This window comes from Photinus pyralis, unplaced genomic scaffold (assembly GCF_008802855.1).
Source record: "Photinus pyralis isolate 1611_PpyrPB1 unplaced genomic scaffold, Ppyr1.3 Ppyr1.4_LG2, whole genome shotgun sequence".
NCBI lineage: Eukaryota > Metazoa > Arthropoda > Insecta > Coleoptera > Lampyridae > Photinus > Photinus pyralis.
The window spans coordinates 37,708,274-37,735,778 of record NW_022170403.1 but is presented as its reverse complement, the minus strand read 5'-3'; the positions used below and the strand labels follow the sequence as shown (position 1 = coordinate 37,735,778).

Genomic DNA, 27,505 nt, shown 5'->3' with positions numbered 1-27,505 from the left:
TACCCACATAATAAACTCAATTAGTTTCAAATACAACTTCCAATCCCATCTCATTTACTCAATAACTGACCGAATAATCGGCATTAACGATTTTGCATCAGGTTGTAAATTGTTTAGCTCTGGTGGTAAAAGTTATGTGTGCGGCGAGACGTTTTTGTGCAGAGAACCAATTAACTTCGTAGTAACGGGCTTCGGTTGGGGCGACGACTGTAATTATCCTACGTCAAGACGTATTGCTATCAGCAATAATAAACATTTTAATTACTTTATTGTTAGTAAATCGATTGCTTAACCTAGCATTCAAATCTCTTTCATTGCTATAAGTGTACGCGCGGAGGTTGCACAACTAGTTTAATGTATTGGAATCGATAGGTTTTAAAAACGTTTTCCATTGTGAAAATTCACGGCTGCGTATACTTGTTGCACGCTCAATTATGCATCCATTGACATTAGTGCGTTCGCGTGAGTTCTTTATAAACTTAAAAAGGCATTAATTCGGTGCGATCGAGTGCATTCACAAAAATCCCATGCGGACCGATTAGTTCTTTGTTTAAGGAGAAGACAGGCACGTATAGTGTTGGCAGCGAAGCGCGATACCTTCCAGTGATTTCAACGGGCGATGAGATAGAAAACCCGGCATTTAAGTAAAAACGCGGTCCGAGTTAACAGTTTTTTTTGTAACCTGCCGCCGACTTGGTATATTCTTAAGTTGGATCTTGCAGGACGCGGCGAGGAGTGGTAGATGTAGAGTTCGTGGCCTTGTCCAAGCGGCCGCAGTCAAACGGCGAACTGCATGAGAGTCGGTTGCGTTATGCAAGAAATTACACGCGTAAAATACAATGGTGTAGCGTTGCGTGCCGTTCGCGATGGGCACCACGGTGGTGTGCGCGGTATTATTCGGGGTAGTTTTTGGCGTCTTATCGGCGTCCTTAAGTAAGGCGCTCCGTTATCAGGCGCCGGACGAGTGCAAATGGGTGGTAGAAAACGGAGGCGCCGACGAAGACGTGGCGTTAGTATGCAGATTACGTACCATCAACAGCGAGTTGGAAAATACAAATTTTAGTGTAATACAACCGCAGCATACCGTGAGATTACGGCTCGAGTGTAGTGATGCGCTATTTTTTCAAAGTTCGCTAAACGCTGGCAGTTTTCGTCCTCTTCTGGAACTGCGGGAGTTGTCAATTGAATATTGTAAGATAGGAAATTTATCTGATGGGGTCTTTCGTGGTCTCAAGGAGTTGCGTAATCTAACGGTTCGCACGCATAATACAGATTGGTCGGCAATGTCACTCGAAGTATCACCAGGTGTCTTCACCGACGAGCTTCGACTACTGGAGCGGCTGGATCTCGGTGAAAATAATATGTGGAACTTGCCGGAAGGTGCTTTGTGCTCGTTATACTCGTTAGAAATTTTAAATTTAACGCGAAATCGATTTCGGGAGATCACCTCGTTCAGGTTTGCCCATAACCCTTCGGAAAGGTGCGGAACGAGCCTTCGCTTATTGGACTTGTCCCGCAACAACATCGACCGGTTGCCATCTGGACAGCTGTCAGGATTAACTCGATTGCAAAAATTGTACCTCCAGGGAAACGGTCTTTCATATTTAGCCGACCGAGCACTCGAAGGACTTTCTTCGTTAAACATTTTAAAACTATCAGATAATCGACTAATAAGCTTACCGCCGGAGTTATTTTCGGATACTCGGGACGTTAAAGAGATGTACTTGCAGAATAACTCGATTAACGTGCTCGCGCCGGGGCTGTTTAGTGAACTTACGCAACTTTTAGTGTTAGACTTATCTCATAACGAATTAACGACGGATTGGATTAACGCCGCGACGTTTGCGGGATTAATTCGGCTAGTCGTGCTGGACCTTTCGCATAATCGATTAACGAAATTAGAGCCGTCAGTGTTTAGGGACTTGTACAGTTTACAAATTTTGAGACTGAATGATAATTTTATAGAATTAATACCGGAAAATACGTTTTCGGCGTTGTATAATTTGCACACCCTAATTATTTCTAATAACAGACTGACTAGCATAGATAGCGATACGTTTAACGGTCTTTATGTGCTTTCGCTATTATCCGTGGACAATAATAAAATTAGTAGAGTGCATCCGGAAGCCTTGCGAAACTGCTCTAGTTTGCAAGATTTACATTTGAACGGAAATAAATTGATGTACGTTCCGGAAGTGATTTCGAACGTTCCCATGTTAAGAACTTTGGATCTAGGCGAAAATCACATAGACACATTAACGAATGATACTTTTCGGGATATGAAACACATTTACGGATTAAGACTGACCGAAAATAACATCGGTAACATTTCCAAAGGCGTTTTTGACGCAATGTCGGCTTTGAAAATTTTAAATTTATCCAGAAATAAAATTCAAAAGGTAACAGCGGGCGCTTTCGATTCAAATACGAATTTACAAGCGATTCGATTAGATGGAAATTATTTGTCGGATATTGAGGAATTGTTTGGAAAATTGCCGAGCTTAGTTTGGTTAAACATATCGGATAATCAATTAAAATGGTTCGATTACGCGTTAATTCCCACCGGTTTACAGTGGCTCGATATTCATTCCAATCACATATCAGAGTTGGGTAATTATTTCGAAATTGAATCTACTCTCTCATTAAGCACGTTTGACGCGAGCGCGAATAAATTAACGGAAATTACAGGGAGTTCAATTCCCAACAGCGTTGAAGTTTTATTTCTCAACGACAATTTGATTACAAAAGTTCAGTCGTACACGTTTTTCAAAAAACCGAATTTAACGCGCGTCGATTTATTCGGAAATAAAATTACGCATTTAGATCCGAACTCTTTGCGTATATCGACTGTACCTACGGATAAATCGCTTCCGGAATTTTACATCGGGGGCAATCCGTACCATTGCGACTGCACAATGGATTGGCTTCAAAAAGTAAACGCCGGAAATCGTGCTCGAACCCACCCCAAACTAGTTGATTTGGAAAGCATCTATTGTCAACTTTTATACAATCGTGGTCGGACATACGTTCCACTTGTCGAAGCGGCTCCTTACCAATTTCTGTGCACATACGAAACCCATTGTATCGCATTGTGCCACTGCTGTGACTTTGATGCATGCGACTGTGAAATGACTTGCCCAGAAAATTGTACGTGTTATCACGATCAGTCTTGGTCCGCTAACGTTGTGGATTGTTCCTCCAGCGGATATGTTGAAAATTTACCGTATCAAATACCAATGGATGCCACCCAGTTGTATTTGGATGGGAATGATTTACGCTCCTTGAATAGTCACGCCTTTATTGGACGTAAACGCCTTAAAATATTATTTGTAAACAATTCCAACATAGAATCAATACAAAATCGCACGTTTAACGGCTTAAAGGAATTAGAGGTGCTACATTTGGACGGAAATCGAATACATGAACTTCACGGTTACGAATTCGACGGTCTGACCGGTCTAACCGAAATTTTTTTGCAACACAATCGCATATCGCACATTCACAACTCGACATTTTCGTCCCTTCGACATCTGCGTGTGCTCAAACTCGATCACAACAGGCTAAACAAATATACTGTGTGGCAATTTCCTGTGGCACTTAACGAAGTGACTTTAGCTTACAACCCGTGGTCTTGTAATTGCGAATTTACTGAACAGCTTCGCGAATGGATGGTTCGCGGTGATGCGGTGTTAGATATAAATTCCGTGCGGTGTGTTTATAACGTTACCGAACTTGATTACTACACGGAAGAAATTTACGCTGACAACCCCGACGTCGGTTTCTACATAAACTCTGAAAATAACACCGCATGTACTGGCGCGGCCAACATCGACAACAGCATCAACGGAAATTTAACCGCTACGAAGACCATCATCAGGCGGCAGGAAATCCAAGATTACCTCCCGCTTTTGGTAATAACGTTAGTGACTTTCGCCGTTATCGTCGTGCTAACGCTCCTTGTGTTCATATTTCGACAAGAGCTCCGCGTGTGGATTCATTCGAAATTCGGCGTGAGACTTTTCCATCGTCCGACGGAATTCGAAATGGACGATCGCGATAAACTCTTCGACGCTTTCGTCAGTTACAGTTCAAAAGATGAGGCATGGGTTGCCGAAATCCTTGCTCCGACGTTAGAACCTAATTATAAATTATGCCTCCACTATCGTGATTTCCCCGTAGGGGCATATCTCGCAGATACCATCGTACAAGCCGTAGAATCATCCCGTCGCACTATTATGATCTTATCGGAGAATTTCATTAAATCGGAGTGGTGTAGGTTTGAATTTAAATCCGCGCACCATCAAGTTTTAAGAGATCGAAGACGTCGACTTATTGTAATTTTATTGGGTGAAGTGCCTCAGAAAGATTTAGATCCCGATATACGTTTGTACCTAAAAACGAATGTGTATTTGCAGTGGGGTGATAAACTCTTTTGGGAAAAGCTCAAATTCGCTTTGCCGGATGTTCCCAACAACCAACGTCGTCGTGGTTCAACGCGAACTCCTCACGTCCATCACCACGTCCATCGGCACAACACCAGGGGACAAGCGCCTAATCCACCTGGAAATACTCCACGCACGGTAGCCATTCATATATAGACTAGTTGTAACTTATATCCTAAATTGTCAGCCTATTGTGATACGTAGAATATGACCGAGTGCAATTTGAATGTAAACGAGAATGTATTGTGATAATCCGGGATAATCAAAAGTGAGAAAGTGTGTTTATAGTACGTATAAGTGATACCCGGATAACTTCTGCTCTTCTGGAGGTGAAAATTGTTTTCTGTACATAAGGACTTGTATAGCTAAGTATTACCGTATGTGTAAGTAAAACTGTATATATTTTCAAAAAAACGCTCTTCATATTTATTGTTCGTGCAAACTAAAAGTTTTCTATTCAACCATGTCATGATCTTTAAGGATAATTACCATTCAACAGACGTCGAGAATTAAGATTAAAGCGATAATACTATTAATTGATGTGTTTTATTTCGGATAGCACAATTAAAAATTAATTCGCCCGGTTCACATATCGTCTTATTAACAAGACAAATTCTTTCAACCGAAAAAGAACGTCGTACCGCAAACGAGCTAATATTTTAACCGCAACCTAAAAATTGGAACAAAATTATACACTCTCGAGTTCCTGCAATTTTAAATTCAGGTAACGCCAGTTAATTTAAATAAGTCAATAATTGGGGGTTTGGAAATAATAAAAAAAGAACCGTAACAACAAGAAAATAGTCATCCAATAAAATTAAGGAAACAATTTCGTTACTTTCAAGTAGTTGGCTAATTAAATTTAGGTGAGTAAAGCCTGGTTAATTAAGCGAAATCATAAAAAAAGCTTTAAACCGTCGAAATACGAACAATTTGTAATACAAAATAGGTTTTACCTACTTAATTGACGAGAACTTCCGTAATTACATAACAAAAATCTTTTTTTCTAACACAATTATGCTAAGGATGTTATGGGATTTAATTTTAATAAGCTCATTCTTCGTAAGTAAAGCGTGACTCACGGAAATTCTTCGCCATAGGTGCATATGCGGCGGTTGCTACAATCTGATTGAAAAAGAATTAAGATTTTCGTAACTCTGGCTTGTAATTTAAATTAAAAACGAAACTAGTCGCCGCCATCCAATTTATTGTGGTAATAAATAAGGAATCGATATTATAATTCAACACATTTTTGGTCATGTGATTTGCGTACATAAACGAAGACGTCATCAGGTTAGTTCTTCTACAGCAAATGATTCATTTTCTGTGTGGCGCATACAAAATTATCCTCTATTGTTCTCCAACCTCATCTCAAACATTAAAGACAAATAAAAGGAAGATGAGGTGAATGTACATTTTAAACCTTTGTCTGTCTCTATTAGTGATATTCTGTATAATGGATGCGGCAATCAATCCCGGTTTCATGTATTATAATAGCATTCTTTGGGTATCAACACCTATTTCATATTACTTGCTTTTGAACATTACAATTTTCTCCTTTAGCGACCAACTGGCGGGTTAACGAATGTAAACCCTAACACGCATTGTTTGGCAACACAACGCATCATCAATGTGATGTCATGTCACGTTGCTTGTACCATGTTTTAAGGTTAGTTGAATTGAAAAAATCGTTTAATTGGATAATTTGTGAATTATGTTCGATTAACTGATATAATTCGACCTAAGTGTCTAAGTGATTACCAAAAACCTGTGCATTCAGAAATGGCTATAAGATCCACACTCGCACAGAGGGTTTTATATCCGTAATGTTCAAACATGCGCACCCCTATTTAGGTTTTGTGTAGAGAAAAAATTACGAATCCATAGAAATCATTTTTAAATTTTCTGAAACTGAAAAAATTAGCTGTGGTTAGCACAGACCGGTACCACCAGCACTCCGCGCATGCGCGATTTTGCCCCTTTATGTCCAAGAATATTTTTACCAAATTTGGTTGCAATCGGTTTAGCCGGAAATGAGAGTACAAACGGACCGACAGACTGACATAATCGAGATTTTGTTTGATTCGGATTCTTGGTTCTTAAAAACGTGTATTTCCGTAAAAAAAGTGGGGAGTCATTTTTTACCTCAATGCATAAACTCCGTCACTAACGTGCGGGTGGTAAAACATGGAAAAAAGAATTGCGCTTTGTACAAACATTAGCGATGGCATGGCATTGTAGCGCACATCATTGTATTTTCATGATTACTACGAAAACTCTTCGGAAAACTCTCTCAAATGTTGGTTTCGAAAACTATCATGATTTGTAACGTACACTACGAGGTACACTATTATAACATAGAGAAAATGACAATTCCAGCGCGCTCGTTTCATTTTATAATTATGTAGGTGCGAGGCAATAGCGATGTTTCAAAAAGTAATATTTTTTCCCATTTCCAGTTCCAGAATTAAGACAATTGGAAGACGATGATTTGTATGCATTCATAATTTTTTTTCGCTACACAAACCTCTACAAAAATTGCGTGGGGAAAATGTTTCACTATTACGGATTTAGCAATTAATCCTATGTTGACGTCGCGAAAGTCACACCCCGGTATGTTTCCAAAGAGTTTCGTTATCACGGTAACGGCAGGCGACATACAATTTGCATGTGAAAAAACATGNAAAGTGTCACCATCTCCCGGTCTATACCGTAAGTGGTGCCCTACCATGGAGTACACTTTGTCGTGGTGTAGGACTCAGTAGTCACATTTTTCTGTGGCACAGCTAAGTATCTCAGGGGAGGGTAAATCTGGTTCCAAGGATGCTGTATCATTCAAATGCTTTATGGAGTAGAGAAATCCAAAAGGGTTTTCGACGATTGCTCATTAAACGTAACATAGAAAACTATATTGACATGAGTAGCACATTTTTCACGTACGTTAACTCCTGAGGCCTGCGGTAGACGACAATTTGGACAACTTCCGAATACGATTGAGCCATTTGGTGATAGAGTTTCGAATAATTGGAGTAGATCATGACTTGTTAAACGTGATAAAAGAGACTTTATCGACACTAGTAGGTACTCCTTTGGACTCTGAGGGGTTATAAAAGCAGCTTGATGGTAGGGCAAAGAAAATAATTGGTTTCTTCGTCGACAACTATGGAAACTGCATACAGCTTTGCGTGAACTGTATGTTGCGGCCAAAATTTGGTTTAACAGAGTCTTCTGTTCGACTGCACTCAATGTGTGGTTCCATAAGAGTGCCCACCATAAAAACTGTTTTTCCAAAAAAAATTGTTTTAAGAACTATACTTTATAAATTAGACCTTTATCTACAAAATGTTCGTAACAGAAAACTCTTAAAGTGGACATAGCTTACTGATCATCTCCATATGATAGCTTCGATGACCTACAAGCAAAGCACCTTAAGTACACATTCCTCTTAAGTAACTACATGTCTTGTAAAAAATCTAAGCTTAACTTAAAAACCTACAAGGCAGTTTTCTGATGAACAAAAATCTGTGTTTGATGCAAGAAATATTCCCAACATCATTTCATCACTGTTTGGCAGATTTGCTGCTATCAGCAGTCGTATACCCACTTTCCATTTTTATCTGGTTTTAAAAACTAAACATTAGGATAATATAATCACTATAAAATGGAACAAGCACTAAATTAAAAAACGTAGACAAACTCTACAAACGAACAGAGGATTAGGATAATGACGCCACGCGCTCTGATTGGCGTTTGATATCACGTGACAAATGTGGTTAGTTTTTAATTTTAGCTTTACTAATATATAATAGTTTCTCGTGTACATTACCAAAGAAAGTTATTTTGCGATACCCTGACACCTTACCCTATCTTATGAAACAAACATTTATTTATTATTTTTCCACTGTCATGTACCCTATTATTCATAACTCGAAAACGAAGGTAAGATCGGACGTCTGTTTATCTAACAATTTATGCTTATTTTGAGGTACTGTATCTGCCGAGGTATCTGCTATTATATGGGCGGACTTTTAAAAAATACCAATATTGAGGTCAGTTGTTACTAGTAATTTATTAACAGGCAATTCGGGAGAAAAAAAACCATTTAATGGCAACCCTTATTCACTATTCCAAGTTATTGCCATACTCAAATATGGCACCATAATATTCAATGCCCCTAGACACACTTGGGAGGAGTTTTGAAAAATACTTACAAAATCGAAAATATCACAACGCATATGTATTGCTGAAAGAAGATTAAAGAAGGAACACAAGATTTGGGGGTGTGATACGTAAACGAATCATTTTGGATGCTTGCTTTGGTTCAACTATCGACACCGTGCATAATTGATTTCGAGATTGAGTTGAACTTGATACAGAATAGCACACAAATGTTGCTGCTAATATATTGTAGAACTAGATGATGTAATTTTCAACCAACTAACGAACAAAAAACATTTCGAGGTGAAACACTTTTCCTTTGGAGAGTATTTCACTTCTCGTACCGCTTTTTTGTTGATGTACATACCTAGGTAATAAAATTATAGATCTCGTTTTTAGAAATCTCCCTGAAGATTATACAGAGTGTTTCACGTAGCCCGTTCGTTACAAGTTTTTAAATTTGCAGTTCAACTTGAAATTTGGTTCACAGTCATAATAGACATTACAAATTGAAATAAAATAATTTGAAGATGGCGCCATCTTGGTTTTTTAATTAAAACATTCCATTTTCTATTTTTTTTTAATGCGCCATTTTATTCTGAATTCAATACATTTAAGATTTGTATACCTATCGGTCATAGTTTTTGACATGTCCATTTTTCTAAACTAAGAATTTAGAAATGCAAGGGTCTATTCAAAGTTCATAGCTCTTAAATCGTTCAAGATAAGTGAGTGCTCTTTTTATTTATAATTAAATCCTTGAACTATAAGGAATGTTTGGAATGACCGCTGAAAGTCTTGAAAAGGTTTCCAGAGCTGCTGCGATTTTTTCAAAATTTACAATAAAAAAATGTCAAAACTTTTTCAAATTGAAACTATTATTTCTGATGCCAGAAATGAATGTAGATTTGAATTTTGGGGCAACTTTTATTAAAATTCTGTATGCGTATATCCGGTACCTACTTTTTGAGTTACTTATTACCATTTTTTATAGAAATATTTTTTTTCCCCTAAAATTCAAATCTACATTCATTTCTGGCAGCATTTTTTTGCTAATTTTATTGGTAATTTTGAAAAATCTCAGCAGCCTTGAAAACTTTCTCAAGACTTTCAGCAGTCCCTCCAATCATTCCTTAGACCTTAAGGATTTGATTATAAAAAAGATCCTTGCATCTCCAATGAGAAAAATTAGTATATGTCAAAAACTATGACAGATAGGTGCGCAAATAGTAAATTCGTTGAATTCAGAATAAAATGGAGCATTTAGAAAAAAATGAAAAATTGGATCTTTCTGTTAAAAAAAAAACTAAGAAGGGGTCAACTTCCGGTATTTACGAAAGCACCGCCATCTTGAAATTATTTTACTTCAATTCGCAATGGTCGATTATGGCTGTTAACCAAATTTCGAATTTCTATTTCAACTGCAAGTTTAAAACTTCTAACGAACGGGTTACGTGAATCTCCCTCTATAATTAGATAAATCTATGCCTAACAGATAAATAGAGTTTGATTTAAAAATATATAATCAGGTTTTACCAAAACCGCCTTTCAGGCTTTAAAACTCGCATCTAATAAAGTTCATATTTAACACTTAAATGTCTCCATAAAAGATAAATTATTAAAAACTTTGCAACTGAATTTAAACGGTCAATGGAATTTTCTCTATTCCTTTGTCATATCACATTGCATAAAAAATAAATTTATGAAGTATAAAAAAAAGTATACGGATAGATTCTATTTATTAGCACATTTTTCCGTCGCAAGTATTTCCTTTACGATATTTCCAAAGTTGGTATAATAGGTATATCGATTTTACTACGTTTTTAATGCTTCTGATCTAATTATAAAACGGGTGCTCATTTATTTGAGAGGAAAATCGAAATTGTTGTCATTTTTCTTTATCGCATAGCAAAAGGTATGCTTCCTGTTTTATGCCACAATTCACTATTCGGTATTCTAATAAAATAGTTGAATTTATTACGCCACAATTTTTAAATTTACAGATATTTAAGCCCGGCCGTTCTACCGTTTCATGTGAAGTCCCAAGTTTGTCGATTCTTTTATATCCAATTTTTTCTGTGGTTTTTGTTATAACTTATTTCAAATTACAGACATTTGAATAAGAAAAAAGTAAATTATAAACCTGTTAGTCTTGAGACTTGATGGAATTTACGCACTTTAGCCCGTTCGTCGCCTGTCCACATTATTCTTGCGTTAATTAAAAGCATAGGATAACTGAGACATATGTGTTTAAAGTAAGCCTGTAAATGGATAAACAATTTTTAAAATGCAAGTCATTTTTCAGATGCACAAAAAAAGGAAAAATATTATTTGTAAACTCACTGGCGGCTCTATGACCCAGAAGGGGGTTGGGAGTTTGAAATGGACGAATGCAACGGTACTGCGAGGGGCATTAATTACTTAATTACTGTATCCTCCAAGAATTCTACTCTTCGTTACCTATTAGTATACAGGGTGATTCCTATAGTACCTGCCACCGTTTGGGAGCGTTTAGGTGGTGCGTAGGGGAGTATTTTGATATAGGACACTTGGGGTCGGAAATCTAAAATAAGGGTGCCAGAGCCAAATTTACCTTCTGGAATTTCGCTCCTGTAGGTAGGCAACCCAACCGGCCGGCGGTGCACACGGAGCGATCTCAGGCGGCGATGTGTGGCTGACACTTGATCAGAAATCCCGTCTGCAACGACGCGTATCAAGTGAATAAACACTATGGCACGTTTTACTAACACGGAATACGCCGACATGCACTTCATGTACGGATTGGCAAATGGTAACGCACGAGCTGCACGACGAGCGTACGCTGAGCGGTATCCAAACCGTCAGTTACCCTGCAGACAGGTCTTTCAAGTAGTTCACTTCCGACTGTGCGAGACAGGGCAATTGCAGGTAAGCTGACGGAGGCTTAACTTTACACACAGATTCGTGATGCACATCGATACTTGGGTCATTTAAGCACCCATTTCGAAAAGTTTGTTTGTTTACACCGACCTCCTCCTATTTCGCAGACCACTAGCGCCCGTGATCGCGATCGCCCGTTGGTAAATGCCTTAGAGGAGGATGTGTTGGAACGTTTCGAGGCAAACCCGCGTACTAGCACTCGACTTGTAGCAGATCAGGTGGGTTGTAGTCAACACACAGTGTGGAACATCGCCAACAACAACAACTTACACCCCTATAAGTTTAAGAAAGTGCAAGAGTTACGGCCGGGTGACCATGAAAGGAGGCTGGAATTCTGCAACTTAGTCGTCCAGGAGGAAGAAGCTAATCCGAACTTTCTGAGGAGCGTGCTAGTTACTGACGAGAAAGGATTCTCAAGAGAGGGGACCTTCAATCCTCGTAACAGCCACTACTGGGCGGAGCACAATCCTCATGAAACGTTTACGCGAGGATACCAGGACAAGTTTTCTTTAAACGTTTGGGCTGGCATCCTGGGGACAACCTACTGGGGCCTTACATCCTCCCTCCGCGTCTAAATGCCCATAATTACCTGATTTTCCTGCGCGAGGTGCTACCAGAACTTTTAATGGATGTTCCAGTGAACTTGTACTGGGACCATTGGTTCCAGCACGATGGGTGCCCTGCTCACTACGGGCGGCAGGTGAGGGAACACTTGGACCAAACCTATCCGGACAGATGGATCGGCCGTGGAGGTGCGGTGGAGTGGCCTGCCCGCTCGCCCGACATCACCCCATTAGATTTTTACTTGTGGGGTGTGATGGAAGCGCACGTCTACGAGACTCCCGTCGAATCCGAAGAGGACTTAATTGCGCGCGTCGTCATGGCCGGAGAGGCTGTTCGCCAGGACATAGGAGTCTTCACGCGAGTTCGAGGGGAGTGGTTGGCTAGATGTAGGAAGTGCATTGAGAACAACGGTGGCCACGTTGAACACTTGTAAACGTTATTGCTTTTGACGGTCGTTTTCCCTCCTTCCCTCCCATGTCGCTTCCTCGCGCTAACTCGCTCTGCATCGCTCCGCGCGAAACGTCGGTCGGTTGGGTTGCCTACATACAGGCGTGAAATTCCAGAAGATAAATTTGGTTCTGGCGCCCTTATTTTGGATTTCCGACCCCAAGTGTCCTATATGAAAAGACTTCCCCTAGGCACCCCCTATACGCTCCCAAACGGTGGCAGGTACTATAGGAATCACCCTGTATATCTATGCGTTATAGTTTACGCAATTTTAAGATCAGAAAATATAAATAATTCGTATCACAGCTTTGAGCGTTTTCAATTCAAATTTATTTCCGCTTCCCACAAGACTATCCGTATAGCACTGAAACATTTTTAAACAAACACACATAATTGCTACTAAATAATAAATGACAGCAAGTTGGCAGTTTGCAAATATCCGTTGATTTAGAACAGCCCGTGGTGTTAACTTGAAATGCACCGACATGCCCTTTGTGGAAAAGTTAATGAGGCTTGCTGGGTTTAAAACTGTTTAACTATTGGTTTACAATTTTACGACTCTCACAATCTTACGAATAGAATGTGGGCATTTGGTGTTCCCTTGATATTTAAAATTCTGAAAGTTGTCATGTCATTAATCATTTTTTTCGTGAAGGGTCATTTTTAATGGCATTTTGGTATACTGGTTTTTGTCAAAATTGTCATCCTTAATGTCGGTTGAAGCTTTATTAATTGTTCGGGTCAAAGCCGAGGGGCGTTTGCATATAAACTTAACAAAAGATCTACCTAATTCGGCATTAAAGAGATGCATTTTGGTATCCACATATTTCATAGTTCAGTTCATATTCCACAACTAGTATTAATACTATAGTATAACCACTGCATAATATATTACTAAAATGTGGTAAGAAATACCAGCTTTGCATAACCGAAATAAGCTTTAATTTTTTAATGAAAGTCCAAGGGGTGTAGGCATAAAACTTTACAGCTTTATACAACCCTCCACGTTACTTCCTTTAGAAGCGGAGTCACTTACAGCTTGTTATATGCACCTGTCCGAGATAAAAAGCGCATTGGTCCAGGTAAAGGAATGACGAGTAACAATAAAAGAAAAGAAACCACCACCATAAATTTGCTTTACAAATTTCTTAAACTAGAGGCTAATTCTTTAACAATACTAGACTCAATGAATTTAAATGCAAACGGGACCATTGTAAGTGTACCTATTTGTACCGAGTAGATGCAGGGTGGCCGATAACACAACAGAGTTATTTTAGGGTAGTGCCAATGGAAAACTAATGTGTTCAGGCGTTTTTCAAAAATTAATTTCCAATTATACTCCGCTTTCGAACAATAGAATAGTTTACATTTAATTATCCATTGTTTGTTAAATTCCAATACAGTCAGGATTTTTTGGAGCATTTGAATAGTACGTATGGTTTATCACATTTCATGTTGCAATTGACAATAATTAGATAAAGTGAGTAGCAGGAAATAAATGAAAATTACCGTCAAATATGTCTCCCTCGTTGGTGAAAACTGCATTACGATAACACATTTCGTTCTCTAATCATTATATGTTATACGGGATGTAGCATCATCAAGACCCCTCGTATCATAATTCCTTTCCATAAAAGATACCGAAAAAAATCTTGGAGTAAAATTGTGCATAAACACCGTCGCCATTTTTCTAAAATTGTTCTGATCGCCAGTGGTGTGCTGTATTCCAGTGACATATTAAACTTGCGTTTTTTTCAATGGAACACCATATATTTTATTGCAGATTTGAAAAGTACTTAAGTATGTGACATATTATACTTACCCTTAACTTTAACGATTTCGCTGTATATACCTTCTTTCTCAACACTTGACCATTTTTTTTAATTTTTTGCGCGAGATATTTTTTTTTAATTTCAAATTGAACCCACCGAAACAAATTATAACTCTGGATAGCCGAAAATACAAAATATGCACTGATACAAAAAAAGCACACATTCCATCATAAGAAAATTTCAGAAAAAAAGAACAAATCGAAACGACGTTCTTTTAATGTTTTGGAGTAGAAACATATTTAACAATAAATTAATTTAATGATCAACTAGAATACATAAGGCATCCACACAGGTGTCCAAAATTTTGGTGTGATAACTATTAAATACATAAGCGTGCGTTACATAGAGTGTAAGAATTAAGTAAGTATATAAAAAGTTGGGTGCAAGCATCACCTATAAATTACAGAATTTCTCTTAGTTGCCGGATGCGCCCTTTCTGATTTTACAAAAAAATCCAAACTTCCTACCCCAAGATGGCATTCCCCTAAACGGAGGCACAAAAAAAATCCGATCTCGATTAAATTTGGTAACGTATCTGTGAAACCCACTTTTTTGAAAATTAAAAAAAAATGCTGTAATGCTTGAAATAATAACAAAAATCCTCGGTATATTTCTAATTATTCTAACGCGTAGAACACTGCCTCGGCCCCAAGAACTGTAGGTTACAGTTTTTTCGAATTTTCTAATAGTATATTATGCAATGAGCAATGACGGCTATAGCCATTAAATGCGAATTTCATACACTATTTTTTTACAACTATAATGATCCTATAAAGAGGTAACGATGGCTTCAAAAGGGTTTGAGGTTTTTATTGTGTGCAGGTAGCAAAGTTACCGACCTCAAAGCATGCGCACTACGTTCCCGCGGAGTGTCACTGTCAATTTTATTCAAGATGCCCGCCAATTGGAATCGTATGATTATTTCATAAGAAAACGAACCACCGATTCGCAATACCACAGCCGTCTATAACTACAAACCATGCTGAGAAGTTTGGCAACGTTGTCCGAAAGTCAATCGGAGGGCCGGTGGAAGTTTTAACGGCGTCTTGTTGCTCTTGAAGAATGGCATTTTTCCTCTCTTCTGTGTTTCGCCTTGCTGGTTTTAATACCGAAGAAATATACTAGGGTAGTCCGATATTTCCCGGGAAAACCAGTATGTAGTTCGCATAAACCCCCAACAAAGGCTTTATGGTTCAGTGGTAGAGCGTTGCACCATAAATCCGGAGGTCGGGTGTTCGAACCTGGGTTGAGGTGAATTTTTCATCTGTGGCAGAAATGGGAATTACCTTAGACCAGTTTCGAGCATTTTGCCGGCTACTCCGAATTAGGTTTTCCTGCAGTTTTCCTAATTCGTAAGGTAAATACCGGAGCAGTATGGAACAACTTAGGACCTTCTGCAGAGGCACCTCTAAGAAGCATTATGGGGGCTACTCTGTCATTGAGCGTAAGCCTATCGAGGGCCCAGAAGAAGAGAGGGATAATAAATAAATCATAAATAATAAATAAATAAATAAATAAATAAATAAATAAATAAATAAATAAATAAATAAATAAATAAATAAATAAATAAATAAATAAATAAATAAATAAATACTTAGGCAACTTACAATTGTACCTACACATATTTTATTCATTTAGAAAAATGGATAATAACATTTTTGTTTGTTTAAAATTCGAAACGCTGTAAATTGGTAACTGCATCATAATGTGTTTCCCATCGAGATCTCCGAAATTGGTGAACTTCTGTCGAAAGAGGCCGAGGTGAAGCACACGCTTGAGCACTTAATTTCACCAAAAGGGTGGTAAAGTCGCTATGCATCAACGACTTCCAGGTGCGATTCGGAAATCGGAATGGTAAACTGGTCGCTACTCCAGTGGGTGTAGGTACGAAGCTTTTAAAGAGGGGAGCCCCGTAGATTTCAAATTCCCATACCGTGAACTCCTGGGAATAAGTCGGAAGATTCCTTCAGAAAATCGACTTGACATGTCCCACGGTCCGTATACTAAACGGTTGCCTCACTTCCAAACAACCAATAAAACGCGCTGCCAATTGTGAGTTGTGACGTACTTCAGCCCGCAGTAAGCACTGCCCGCCAGACAATTATCATGTATTATATGCATTTGGTCATAATTCTAATAGCAAAAAGAGTTCATTTTTGCATATTTGTGTTTGTTATTGTAATGATATTTTAAGCAACAATCAGAAGTAGTTTATTTCGTTGACATTTCGACAGTGGCCGGTGCATACGTACGATCGTCGACGTTTGCTATAACTCTCGCCAGGAAAGATTGCCGGTCACAGCACACCTTGTGTCGATTTACAATCTTTGTTTTTATTAAGATGCGAGCGACTTCTGGAATAGGATCGTGCTAATGTTGAACAAAAAGTATTTTCGTTCAACATTGACACGACACGATGTTTAGGTACCAATAAAACCAGTAAGTTGTACTTATGGAATCGAAAGGTTTATAATTTAGTATTACATGCATAATTATCTTTTTATATAAAATTCTTCTGTAAGGATGTCTGCTGAACTCCTTCTAAACGCCTGGACGGCTTTTGATTTTTTGTGTGTAGGTCATACTTGAGCTTGTACATCTACTTGAATAAATACATGCTTGTAGTGTCCAGTAATGAGTAACCTGCTTTAGAAGTTATGACAACAAACCGATATATTTCGTTTAGCAACTTACCTGAATAATAATTTCTGTTGATTCGTTATTGCCACATTGAACAACTCCCACATAAAACATTTCGTCGAAATTAGAATTACTTCGCAACGCCATTTTAGGGGTGCACCATCTTACGGCACAAATCTTGGAAATAATTTTGCAAAATCAGAAGTCATACCCAAAACCTAAGTAAAGCGGTAAGTTCCATTATTATTATTAAAGAAGAAAGACTAATTTTGAATTTTTTGAAGGTGAAGATATACTTAAAAATCATCAATTACTAGTTCTGAACTTCTGATGTTGATTCAATTCACACGCACCCAAAGCCAAGAACCAAACGGAAGAACGGCTTGTTATATGAGGCTGGACCTTTCGCTACACATCTGGAGTTTATTTCTATCGGATTTTCGGTAGGGGCCTGTGTTATCGTACCGCATGAAAACTAATCCTTGATTATCGGTGTGTATGTAGAAGCCGTTTACTTCATTGAGAGAACCGTTAAGGGATGAACGAGTATCAACCCGTATAAAGGAGCTGTCGGCTAACTACTAGCGACAGATCGAGGCAGTCAACGTAGCATTTCTTGTTTTTCAACCTTATGATCATCGGAGTCTTATCGAGGGGTGTCTTGGATTTGGTGAAGGACCTGATACGCAGATAAGTGTATTTTGTGTGTTCCTGTAAATTGTGTGCGACTCGAAAACTGTTGAGGGCGAGATTTGGAAAGTTCACATAACATTATTATTAACTGAGTACCTTGTGCATTCTAGTTCATGTCGAATTGGGGACCGTTGTTGCACAAATCGTCACATGATTAAATACCCAAAAAACCCAGGTGACCGGGTTGTCCAATACAGAAACATTTTCGTTCATCTATGTTTTTGAAAAAATGGTCCTTCTGATGTCCGCTATCGACTTCTACTTATCTGTATATTTTTCATAAAGCATAACAATTTGATAATTGATACGAGACGATAGACACAACAATTTAGTCAAAAGATACGGTTCAAAGATAAAAAATTTAATTTGAGCTTGTTCACTTCCAAAATCATGGTCACATAAAATATTTCTTCAGTGGGACTAAGATATCGAATTTCAACCACATCATATCTGTCCAAAGTATGTATTTTAATTATGTTGTTTAACGGCATTATTATAATTGTGAAAATATTATGTACTTAAATATTTTAAAATTACATGACAAGTGCAAAAGTTACATAAATGTTAAAAAGTAGGACAGTCTACTTTCGTGGTCACACGGTACACAAGTACGACACAGAAAGCATTGGATAAGACAAAACGTTAAATCATGTCTGCTCATTAACCTCAACTGGTATGCCTCAAAATTGGCTACCATATTTACAAAAATGCGAAATGCGTTCCACGAAAGTTAGGTACGCGATGCTTTTCTAATAACAAGAGAAGCGAAAACCTGATTGCTTGCGTGGATAACATTTTATTAAGATGGCTGAAGTCGTTTATAACAGTGATTCATTACACAGGACTATCACATATTAGGATCGGAAGCTAGTTTTTAATGTGGTATCTACAAATTTATTAGGCGATATTTCTAAAGGATGAAATAATATAAGGCTAGATGTATTTCAATTTATAAAACCTATAAATGACAGAAGTAAGAAAAGTCTTATCTCACTTATTTAAGAGCGATGTGTGTAGTAAATTAAGATAGACGAACAATATATTTAAAGTTTATTTGGACATCAAGATATCGAATGAACCATTAAGCGTAATCATTACAATGGGATTCCCAATAAAAATTCATTTGACCCATCTTTAAAAATAAGAGAACATGATAAAATTCGTTCAATCTTAATTATCCTTTCGAATTAAAGATCTCTTAGGCAAAAGCAGGTAAGTAGGGCTGAGATACAAAAACAATGGTAGGTTCTGCTTCGCAGACCATTATGTAATTATTTTAATGTGTAACCAAACTAACGAATCCGGCATTATTTTTTATAATGTTTGAAGTAACTGTAGCACCTGCTTAATTTACACATAAATGCATCTAAATTACGTTTCTAACACGGAGAAGCTCATTAAACAAAAGTGTTGGATTAATTTATACTTATATATCACCGTGGTGACTACCGATAAGATCACTCTGTCAAGGTTTATATCCGGATTTCACCTTTGAAAATCACACCTTGACTTTTAAGATAGCTACTCTGCTTTTTGAAATAGCATATCATTTCGTCAGCCGGCAGATGTATTCACGTCATCCTATTTCAACATCAGGTTTTCATGTGTCAAAAGAACTAATTTAAAACGTGTACTTCAATTATGTCCAACTGCAAATTATACAGTGCATCGTGAAAGCCCATTAATATACAATGTGTTTCCAGTTGCGAGTGCACCATATTTTTTGTCGCTATCTGACACATTCTCAGTTTAAATAATTTCACAAAAGAACACAAAAATAAAATTACTGTAGAATTGGTAATTATCTTCTTGTACTGTATCAAATCATTGATATTGAATATTCCAAAAGTAAGGGAAACGACCCAAACAAAAAATATGGCCGGTATCAACGAAATTAAAAAATTTGTAAAATACAAAAAGATAACTTGTAAAACATGGAAGCTTATTATAAAAATCATGCTGAAACAACATTTAATCGAACACTTGTTATGATTTATAGTTGAGAATTTGTGTACACACCTGGTTTTTTCGATTGCCCTTTTAAAAGAATTAGAATCAAATGTAGCTTCTTGTAGTAGTTTATGTTCATTTATTAATCTTAGTCTAAGTTATACACATATTGTTTTATAAAAGGTTCCATTATTTAATTTCATTATGACTACCTATGAGTTATGCATATATGACTATCACTGCAGTAGCAGCTAGAGAACGATATAATTTAATGATGCAATTTGATGCAAAAAAAACTACCATATAAAGATGGTGTTTAAATTGTTACTTTTCCTTTAATTTAATTACGGCCCTATACAGTCTCCGCTAGAGGGCTAAACAAGCACCCCAAACCATACAGGGGCAATTTTCTCTAGATTTTTTAAAGAAGGAGAACGTATCGAAAACAGTGTAACCATACATAACGGAGAATGGAACACAAAATAATGCCCCTTTGTATTGTTCTCTGTCTTGTAAGGAGTAAGGAGAAATGTGTTTATAAAAAAATTGCTAAACTTTTTATTTCCATTGTATGCAAAAGTATACAGGGTGTAGCATATAAGACCCCTCGGATTAGAATTCCTTTACCATAAATGACACCGAAAAGCCTGCCGAAAAGTCTGATGCCCGTTTGCACCGACAAATTTAAGCGGAACTTAAATAATCGTTGCCATGGATTGTAAGCTACGCTTAAGCTAAGCTCCACTTAAATTTGTCGGTGAAAACGGCCATTAGAGCAAAATTGTACACAATTTCCGTCGCTTTGTTTCTTAAATATTTATTTATTATCAGTGTCGTGCTGTATTCCGTGACGTATCAAACTTACGTTTCTATAAATGGAACACTCCATATTTTATTGCAGATTTGGTAAGTACTTAAAGTACCTATTTTTTCATGTAACAATTTTGCTGTTATAACCTTTTTTCCTCAAAATCTGTCACTGTCACATAATTTTATAATAATCGGAAAAACAAGATTTTTAATTGACCTTCGCCAATGTCATATTTTTTTTTAAATTTCAAATGGCACTCCCCAAACAAATGACAGCTCTGGATATTTTTTATTTTTATTTATTTTTTATTTTTTTTTATTTATTTCATAAATCTTGCTGATGTGCAAACCACTTACAGTTGTCAAAACATAAAAACATAAAATTACAAATAGTGTATATAACAAGATCACAAGACGACACATGTATTAACACATAGGTCTAAAATTGGATGCCTTTATGGTGTCAATAAATTCGTTACAAGAGTAGAACGCGTTCTGCAGAAGGAAATGTTTCACTGTAGATTTAAATTTAGAAGGCGGTAAGGTTCCGTTGTGATTTTTTGAAGTATTAAAAATCACAACGGAACCAGAAAAATGGAGAACTTCATCACATATAAGGCGATCAGGCTTTGACATCCATTGGTAGGCAGTTGAAAAGTACTTGCGCCTGATAGATGGCTCGCTTTTGAGAGAGTGAAAGTCGGCAATGGATTTGAAGGTTTTCCTTGCTCCGCGTATCATAAGAATGATAATGTGAGTGCTACTCAAGGTGCTACTCGAATAATGAAAAGTTGTTTTTTGCATATTAAACAGCTTCTGAAATGTATAGGGCAGGAAATGTAAGCACTTGGTGGTGAACAAAGGCATTACGACAGTCCTCTCGAAAAGTTAGCCCAGCTAGTACACGTATTGCTTTCCTCTGCATCTTGAAGACCTTATTCCACGAAGTACACTGGCCCCAAGCCAAGATTGCGTAGTGCAAAGTACTTTGGATAAGGGCGTAGTATTCAGTCTTTGCAGTGGCGATGGAAACGGTATTAACGAGTTTTCGTAACAAAAATATTGAGCGACTAATTCTATTCACTACAACCTCTCAGTGGGAGATATAATTAAGACGGCTATCGAGGACACAGCCTAAAAATCTTGCACTAGGTAGTTTTTATGGATGAGTCGGAACTGATATTACTCAGAGTAAAGTGTAATATCGCTGTTTTGGTGGAGTTGAGTTTAAGCTGATTGGCTAAACACCACTTCGCTAACAGCTTCGTTGGACTTATCAAAAGCCAAGTCGATATTCCTATTAGCCGACACTAAAGTTGCATCACTCGCATATAGCAAACATGAAACTTCGGATGGAAGGCAAAGTGGCAAATTGTTTCTATAAACGAGGAACAATAAAGGCCCCATAATAGATCCCTGAGGAACTCCATCAGAAAGCGGTAGTCGGCTCGAGATTTCATGATTGTAGCTGACGCATTGGAATCGGTCGCTTATGTTTTCTCAGCAAGATTGAGTGATTGACACAGTCAAAAGCTTTTGACAGGCCAAGCAATACTGCGACAGTGTGCAACTTATTTTCAAACGCTGTAAGCGTGGTATTGGTGAAATCGATGATGGAAATGATAGCCGAAACTGCAGCATTTCCACTAATACAAACAAAACCACACATTTCATAACAACATTTCAGAGAAAAAACAAGTTGAAACGTCAACGTGTAGAAAAACGCTCTTTTTCGAACCCAAGTTTGCCATTTTTTTTATAATTCAACAGATATGGGTAACATGTTGCCTACTATAAAAGTGTTGAGTAGTTTTACAACTACAAAAAATGAAAATGACACACGAACAAAGGGGTCAGCGAATTTATCAACTTCAAATAACTGTTTGAAATGGCGACCTTCACGTTGGTGGCATAACCGCAACCTGCCACCTGGGGTCTGAGGACTGATACGTCACCGAAAGTCGTATGAATACTCTCCCGTATGTCCTCGGCAGTAGTCGGTATCGTATTATACATCTCATTCTTGATGTACCCCCGAAGAAGAAATCAAGCGAAGTGAGGTCTTGCGATTTTGGAGGTCGCCATACTGGGCTGCCACGACCAATCCATGAGTGCAGAAACCTTTCATCAAGATATTCCCTAATGACGCGCCGGTAATGTGTAAAAGCTCCATCGTGTTGGAAAACTATTTGTCGTTGAGTAGCTACACGTTTTCAAAAGTTGTCACGAAGGAACTTTAAATAGCGGTTACCGTCTAAGAGTCTCTCAAAGAAGTAAGAACCCAGAAGGTGTTGTCTCCGTATGCCACCCCAAACATTTAGTGACGTCGTAATAATGTGTGGTTTTGTTTGTATCAGTGGAAATTTTGTAGTTTTAGCTATCCAGAGGTATAATTTGTTTAGGGGGTGCAATTTAAAATTTTAAAAATATGACATATGGCGAATGTCAACCACAATTTTATTGTTTCGATAAAGCACCTAAGAACATTTTATGACAGTGGAAGAGGTCTTAGCCTATGCCGCAGTTCAAAACTTCTCCGCCGGAGCAATCTAGTTTATCTCAGCAAAAGAATTCGACAAAATTTTAAGGAAAAAAGGTTATAACAGCGAAATCGATAAAGTTGACATTTTACATAAAAGTACTTCCCAAATCTGCAATAAAATATGGAGTGTTCCATTTATAAAAAAATCGCAAGTTTGATACGCTACTGGAATACAGCACGCCCCTGATGATCAAAAATATGTTACAAACATGGCGACGGTAATTGTGTGCTATTTTGCTGTAAGACTTTTTTCGGTATCTTTTACAGTAAAGGAATTATGATTCGCGGGGTCTTAGACGATACATCCTGTAGATACCTACCGCTCCACTTAAATTTTTGAAGAAATAAACCAAAATATATGCTAAAGTTTTCTTGGATTTTAGTGTTGAAAACACTTATAGGATGCTATTTCGAATGTGTATGTAACGAAATGATGAAACGCTCAGATATTAGCAGACGGAACGAGAGAGTGGGAAACCATGAGCGGCTATGAAATGCGGTAGTTCTCGAAAGTGAATTACTAGTGCTTTTCCATTGAGTGTTTAGATGTAAAGCTGATGCGCATACATCGGCGTCGGTTGGTAATAAGCAAAGAGGTAAGTACTTATAAGCGTTTCTTAATACAAAATATAAACAAATGCAGATGTAATTACGATTGCGGATACTGCGTGCGTTGATGATAAACATGTATGTATGTGAATTTTTTAATGACCAAGTCAGAAAAAATCAGTCAATCCGTCCCATACAAAAGTCAAAATTTACATTTATCACTAATTTGCTTGGGAAAACGATAGAACTCATTTACTGGATATCCAAGAGGTGACTCATATGCTCTCTAGAGTTTAATACTGGGAACCAAGGTCTCGATAGTCAAAACTTCCACTACACAACACAGAAAAAGTCATTATTTTGGGCGAGATGCTGTTATTAAAAGGGTTAAAACTTTAGACGTGGGTATCCTCGTTTTCATCGAAACTTTTTCGGTCACGATGTAACGTTAAATATTCCTTTCGTAATGTTTATTTACTGACCAAAAATGAACCGTACACGTTATCACTATAGCAGTTTTTTCCTAATTATTATAATTCCAACAAGGCTCCAACGCGACTTGAAAGAGAGTGGTCTTGCCGCTGACAACTTCGTACTTAGTGCCCGAAAAACAAACCCTCCCTACGCCATCGATCGGTGCGAATTGTGGGCATACGATCCACAAACATATGAGTATATTATCATAACCTTTGAGATAATATTCTAACAGCAAAGGCAATTGTTGTATGATAACAGCAAAACTGTTACTATTTTATCCCTACTGTAATGTATATAATTAATTACCTAATTACTTCATTAATAATAGTATATGTGCTGTCCCGAAAGTACAAATTGATCGCGATAAAAATAATTTGTTGGCCATTAAACAGCAAAATGTATCACCGGACCAGCCAAATAACTCTAAAAAAACGGAGGGATAGACAAATATACGGATGGGCGGGCAAACGCACGGACGGACAACCACATGATTTCAAGAAGGACTTTCCGGTTCTTCACACCTTTCCTGTAAAAAATTAGAAATTTCAGTTTTATCTATTCTCATCAAGACCAATAGTTTACAGGTGCCTTCACTTTATTATTCCCGCTTTAAATCTATAAGCAATTTGGCCCCAATTTAACAAAGTATCTCTTAAGACACCCGAGATCCGCAAGGTGATAGGCGGGTGCCCTGTACACCTTCTTAAGGCTGGTGGTAGTCTACTACCAGCCTCTCTACAACTAGTAGAGAATATTAACAATAGTAGATAATAGCCAGTTGTGATAAAAATTTTGCCCTAAACTATCCAATGGTATTTGATTACTTATGGACAACAGATAAATGGGAAATAATATACCGACATAAATCGGTTTCTGCAGTAACAATTGTAATTGCATACATCGCAATGTTAGTTTACTGAATACATAAACACACCCTAAACTCAAATGGTGTGCTTAATAACGCTGAATTTTTCGCGTTTTACGCCTTCTCGAGTAGTTAAGTCCTTGACTTTCAGGTATATGGCCGCTCTTTGTAAAATACAGACGCTATTATTGCGGAAGATAGGTCTAGAATATTAAGTGGAACTTTAGTGTAACGATAACATACCGTGTAATAGATGTCATTGTAAAAAATGGAATTATAACTGCTGTAAAAGCGTTAGTGCGGTTTAAGGAACTTGATATAAATCACAAAAGAATATTTTACAAGAGTGCGCTCCTTATGTAGGTGTAAACTTCACCAAGTGAAGATCCAGACACGCCCATTTAAGCGTCGATGAAATAATCAACCCAATAATTTATAAGCAGGTTTCTATTTTTGTTCTAGAAATAGTATAAAACCATTAATTTCCGCCAGCAGCCATTAGATCCAGATCTGAAATACATACAAATTGCCAATCAAAATGTAGGTTACACTTACACTTATTGCCTTTTTAATGAGGAAGACCTTTTATGTTATGCGTTCACTTTAATTATGTTAATTAGCGAAAAAATTCGTTACCACACATTGTGACCACTCTGCGACGCTGTAATCTATTCTATTTCTATTCTCATAGTATTTGGGGTCTACTTTAAACAGTTTCAATGTGATCAATTTCTGTTGAAAGAATCCATTGTCCACCAAAAAGGTACCTATGAAGAATCGCGTACAAGACCATATTTAATACCATACTCATCCTTGAACTCGTAGAAATCGATTCCCGTTATTTTCATTTTCGAGTAAGACATGGAAGACGGACGGACACATAAGAGGAATTTTTTTGTCAAATTAAAAAGTGAATGAATGAAATGGAAAGGTCGATTGGCATACCCAGGCACAACTAACTATAGGACCTCGAGGAGTCCTAAGATCTAAATATAGATTACTTCTAGGGGAGAGTTATAGCTTGTAATGACAGACCTTGCGACAATCAGAGTGGCAAATGGGAAGACTATGTTTGATAGTTTCGTATACGTAAAAGCACATGAGATATCACAATTTTATTCTTCCGAAAGTATGGAAAAGCGCAGTGTATTCCGAGAGACTGGATATCATTTTTCACGGCAGGGTTCAGGAGTTGCATCTTACAAATGGGAAATGAATGCAAGTGGAAATGAGCTTTATGTAAACCGTTTACGATGGAGATCCAACGTGTCACAGGTTGGATAGAGCCGCAACTTTGTAAAACGAATTCTTTTGTTTTGAGTGGCCTGAACAATTTGTAGGATATATTATTTCATACTTAAAAGCAACATGTCCACCTAATAATATACTAAAGAGATCATCAGCACCTCAAAAATTGCGTACTTGCGAACAGGAAAATAAACAACGCAATTCCTCAAATCCATTTTATTTTCCTGTATGGTTCATCAACCTATTTAGAGATCAACCAAGAGTATTTCCCAACTTCCTCGAAAACGTCTTACAAAAATTTGCATTTATCTATTTGAAAATAGCACTGTTTCAGTCTCATTGCGCCACTCTGCATGTGGTAATAGAAGTATACCCCTGCTACTTCATTCTGGCTACGGGCCTGTACAGACAGGTCAGCCCTGTTGCCAATTTGTCTACCTGAACTGGTCCTGGTTGATTATTCATTCATAATTTGAATCCCAAACAGTCCTTGGGATCTGTTTTTAGGGTGTAACTTTTTGACCCGATAGTCTACGTAGCTAAAAAACACTAGCAATCTTTCTTATATCCGTAAGGACATTGATACCATACGTCACACGTCAATAAGAGAAAGTTCTGATGAAGCTTGTAACAAGACTTAACAATTTTCAATTACGAATATACCTAATAACCTTTCATTTACAAATGTGTAATTATAGACCCAATAACAATACAGACCTGTTTACTTGTCTACTTGTTTGTAATGATTTTTGCCTAAATATTTTTTTGGTGAATGTGTTCATTTTATAAGTGTTTGTATTAATCGTTTTAAATGAGTTTAAGAACAAAGAAATGTGACAGTACCATGGAATTAATTATTATTATTCCATGGCAGTGCCCTAGTTGTTTCTCTAATAATTTATAGACAATGGTCAACTTTCCTTCTCTGCAATTATTAAATTTGACTGAAAGAGATCAAATTATCAGTTTATTTAAATCATAATGCATAATGGAATTGAATAAAGGCATGGAATGTTAATAGTTTGGCAACGTTGGCAAGTACAGGGACCTTCTAAAATTCGGAATTTGTTCCATATTGAAGGCATTTACTTGTTAAGTCGAACGCCAGATGGCCAAACTCGCAAACCTAGCGGCTGACTCAAATATCTGTATACGATTTGTACTACAGAATAATACTTCTTCCTATAATTACCTATTCAATGCTATTACTTAAAAAATAAATCCGACTGTCACTATTCGTATCTCGTCTCCTCAACCGGCTACAATAACTAGATCTAAAAAACAAAATGGAATTACATACTATCCAACAATGTTATTTTACAAATAATCAGTCGGCTTGCCCAAATTAACAAGAGACTCCAAATTTACT

The 27,505-nt window shown here is 37.4% G+C and overlaps 1 protein-coding gene across 1 annotated transcript; it reads left to right on the top strand.

The window, feature by feature from the left end:
- Positions 1-484: 484 nt before the first annotated feature.
- LOC116163650 (toll-like receptor Tollo) lies at positions 485-4,978 on the top strand. Its single transcript, XM_031477687.1, has one exon. The coding sequence runs from the start codon at positions 867-869 to the stop codon at positions 4,596-4,598; it is 3,732 nt and encodes a 1,243-aa protein (XP_031333547.1). The 5' UTR covers positions 485-866; the 3' UTR covers positions 4,599-4,978.
- Positions 4,979-27,505: the final 22,527 nt, after the last annotated feature.

Coding starts and splice junctions, on each gene's coding strand:
- LOC116163650 (XM_031477687.1), top strand. CDS start 867: ATGGGCACCACGGTGGTGTGCGCGGTATTATTCGGGGTAGTTTTTGGC.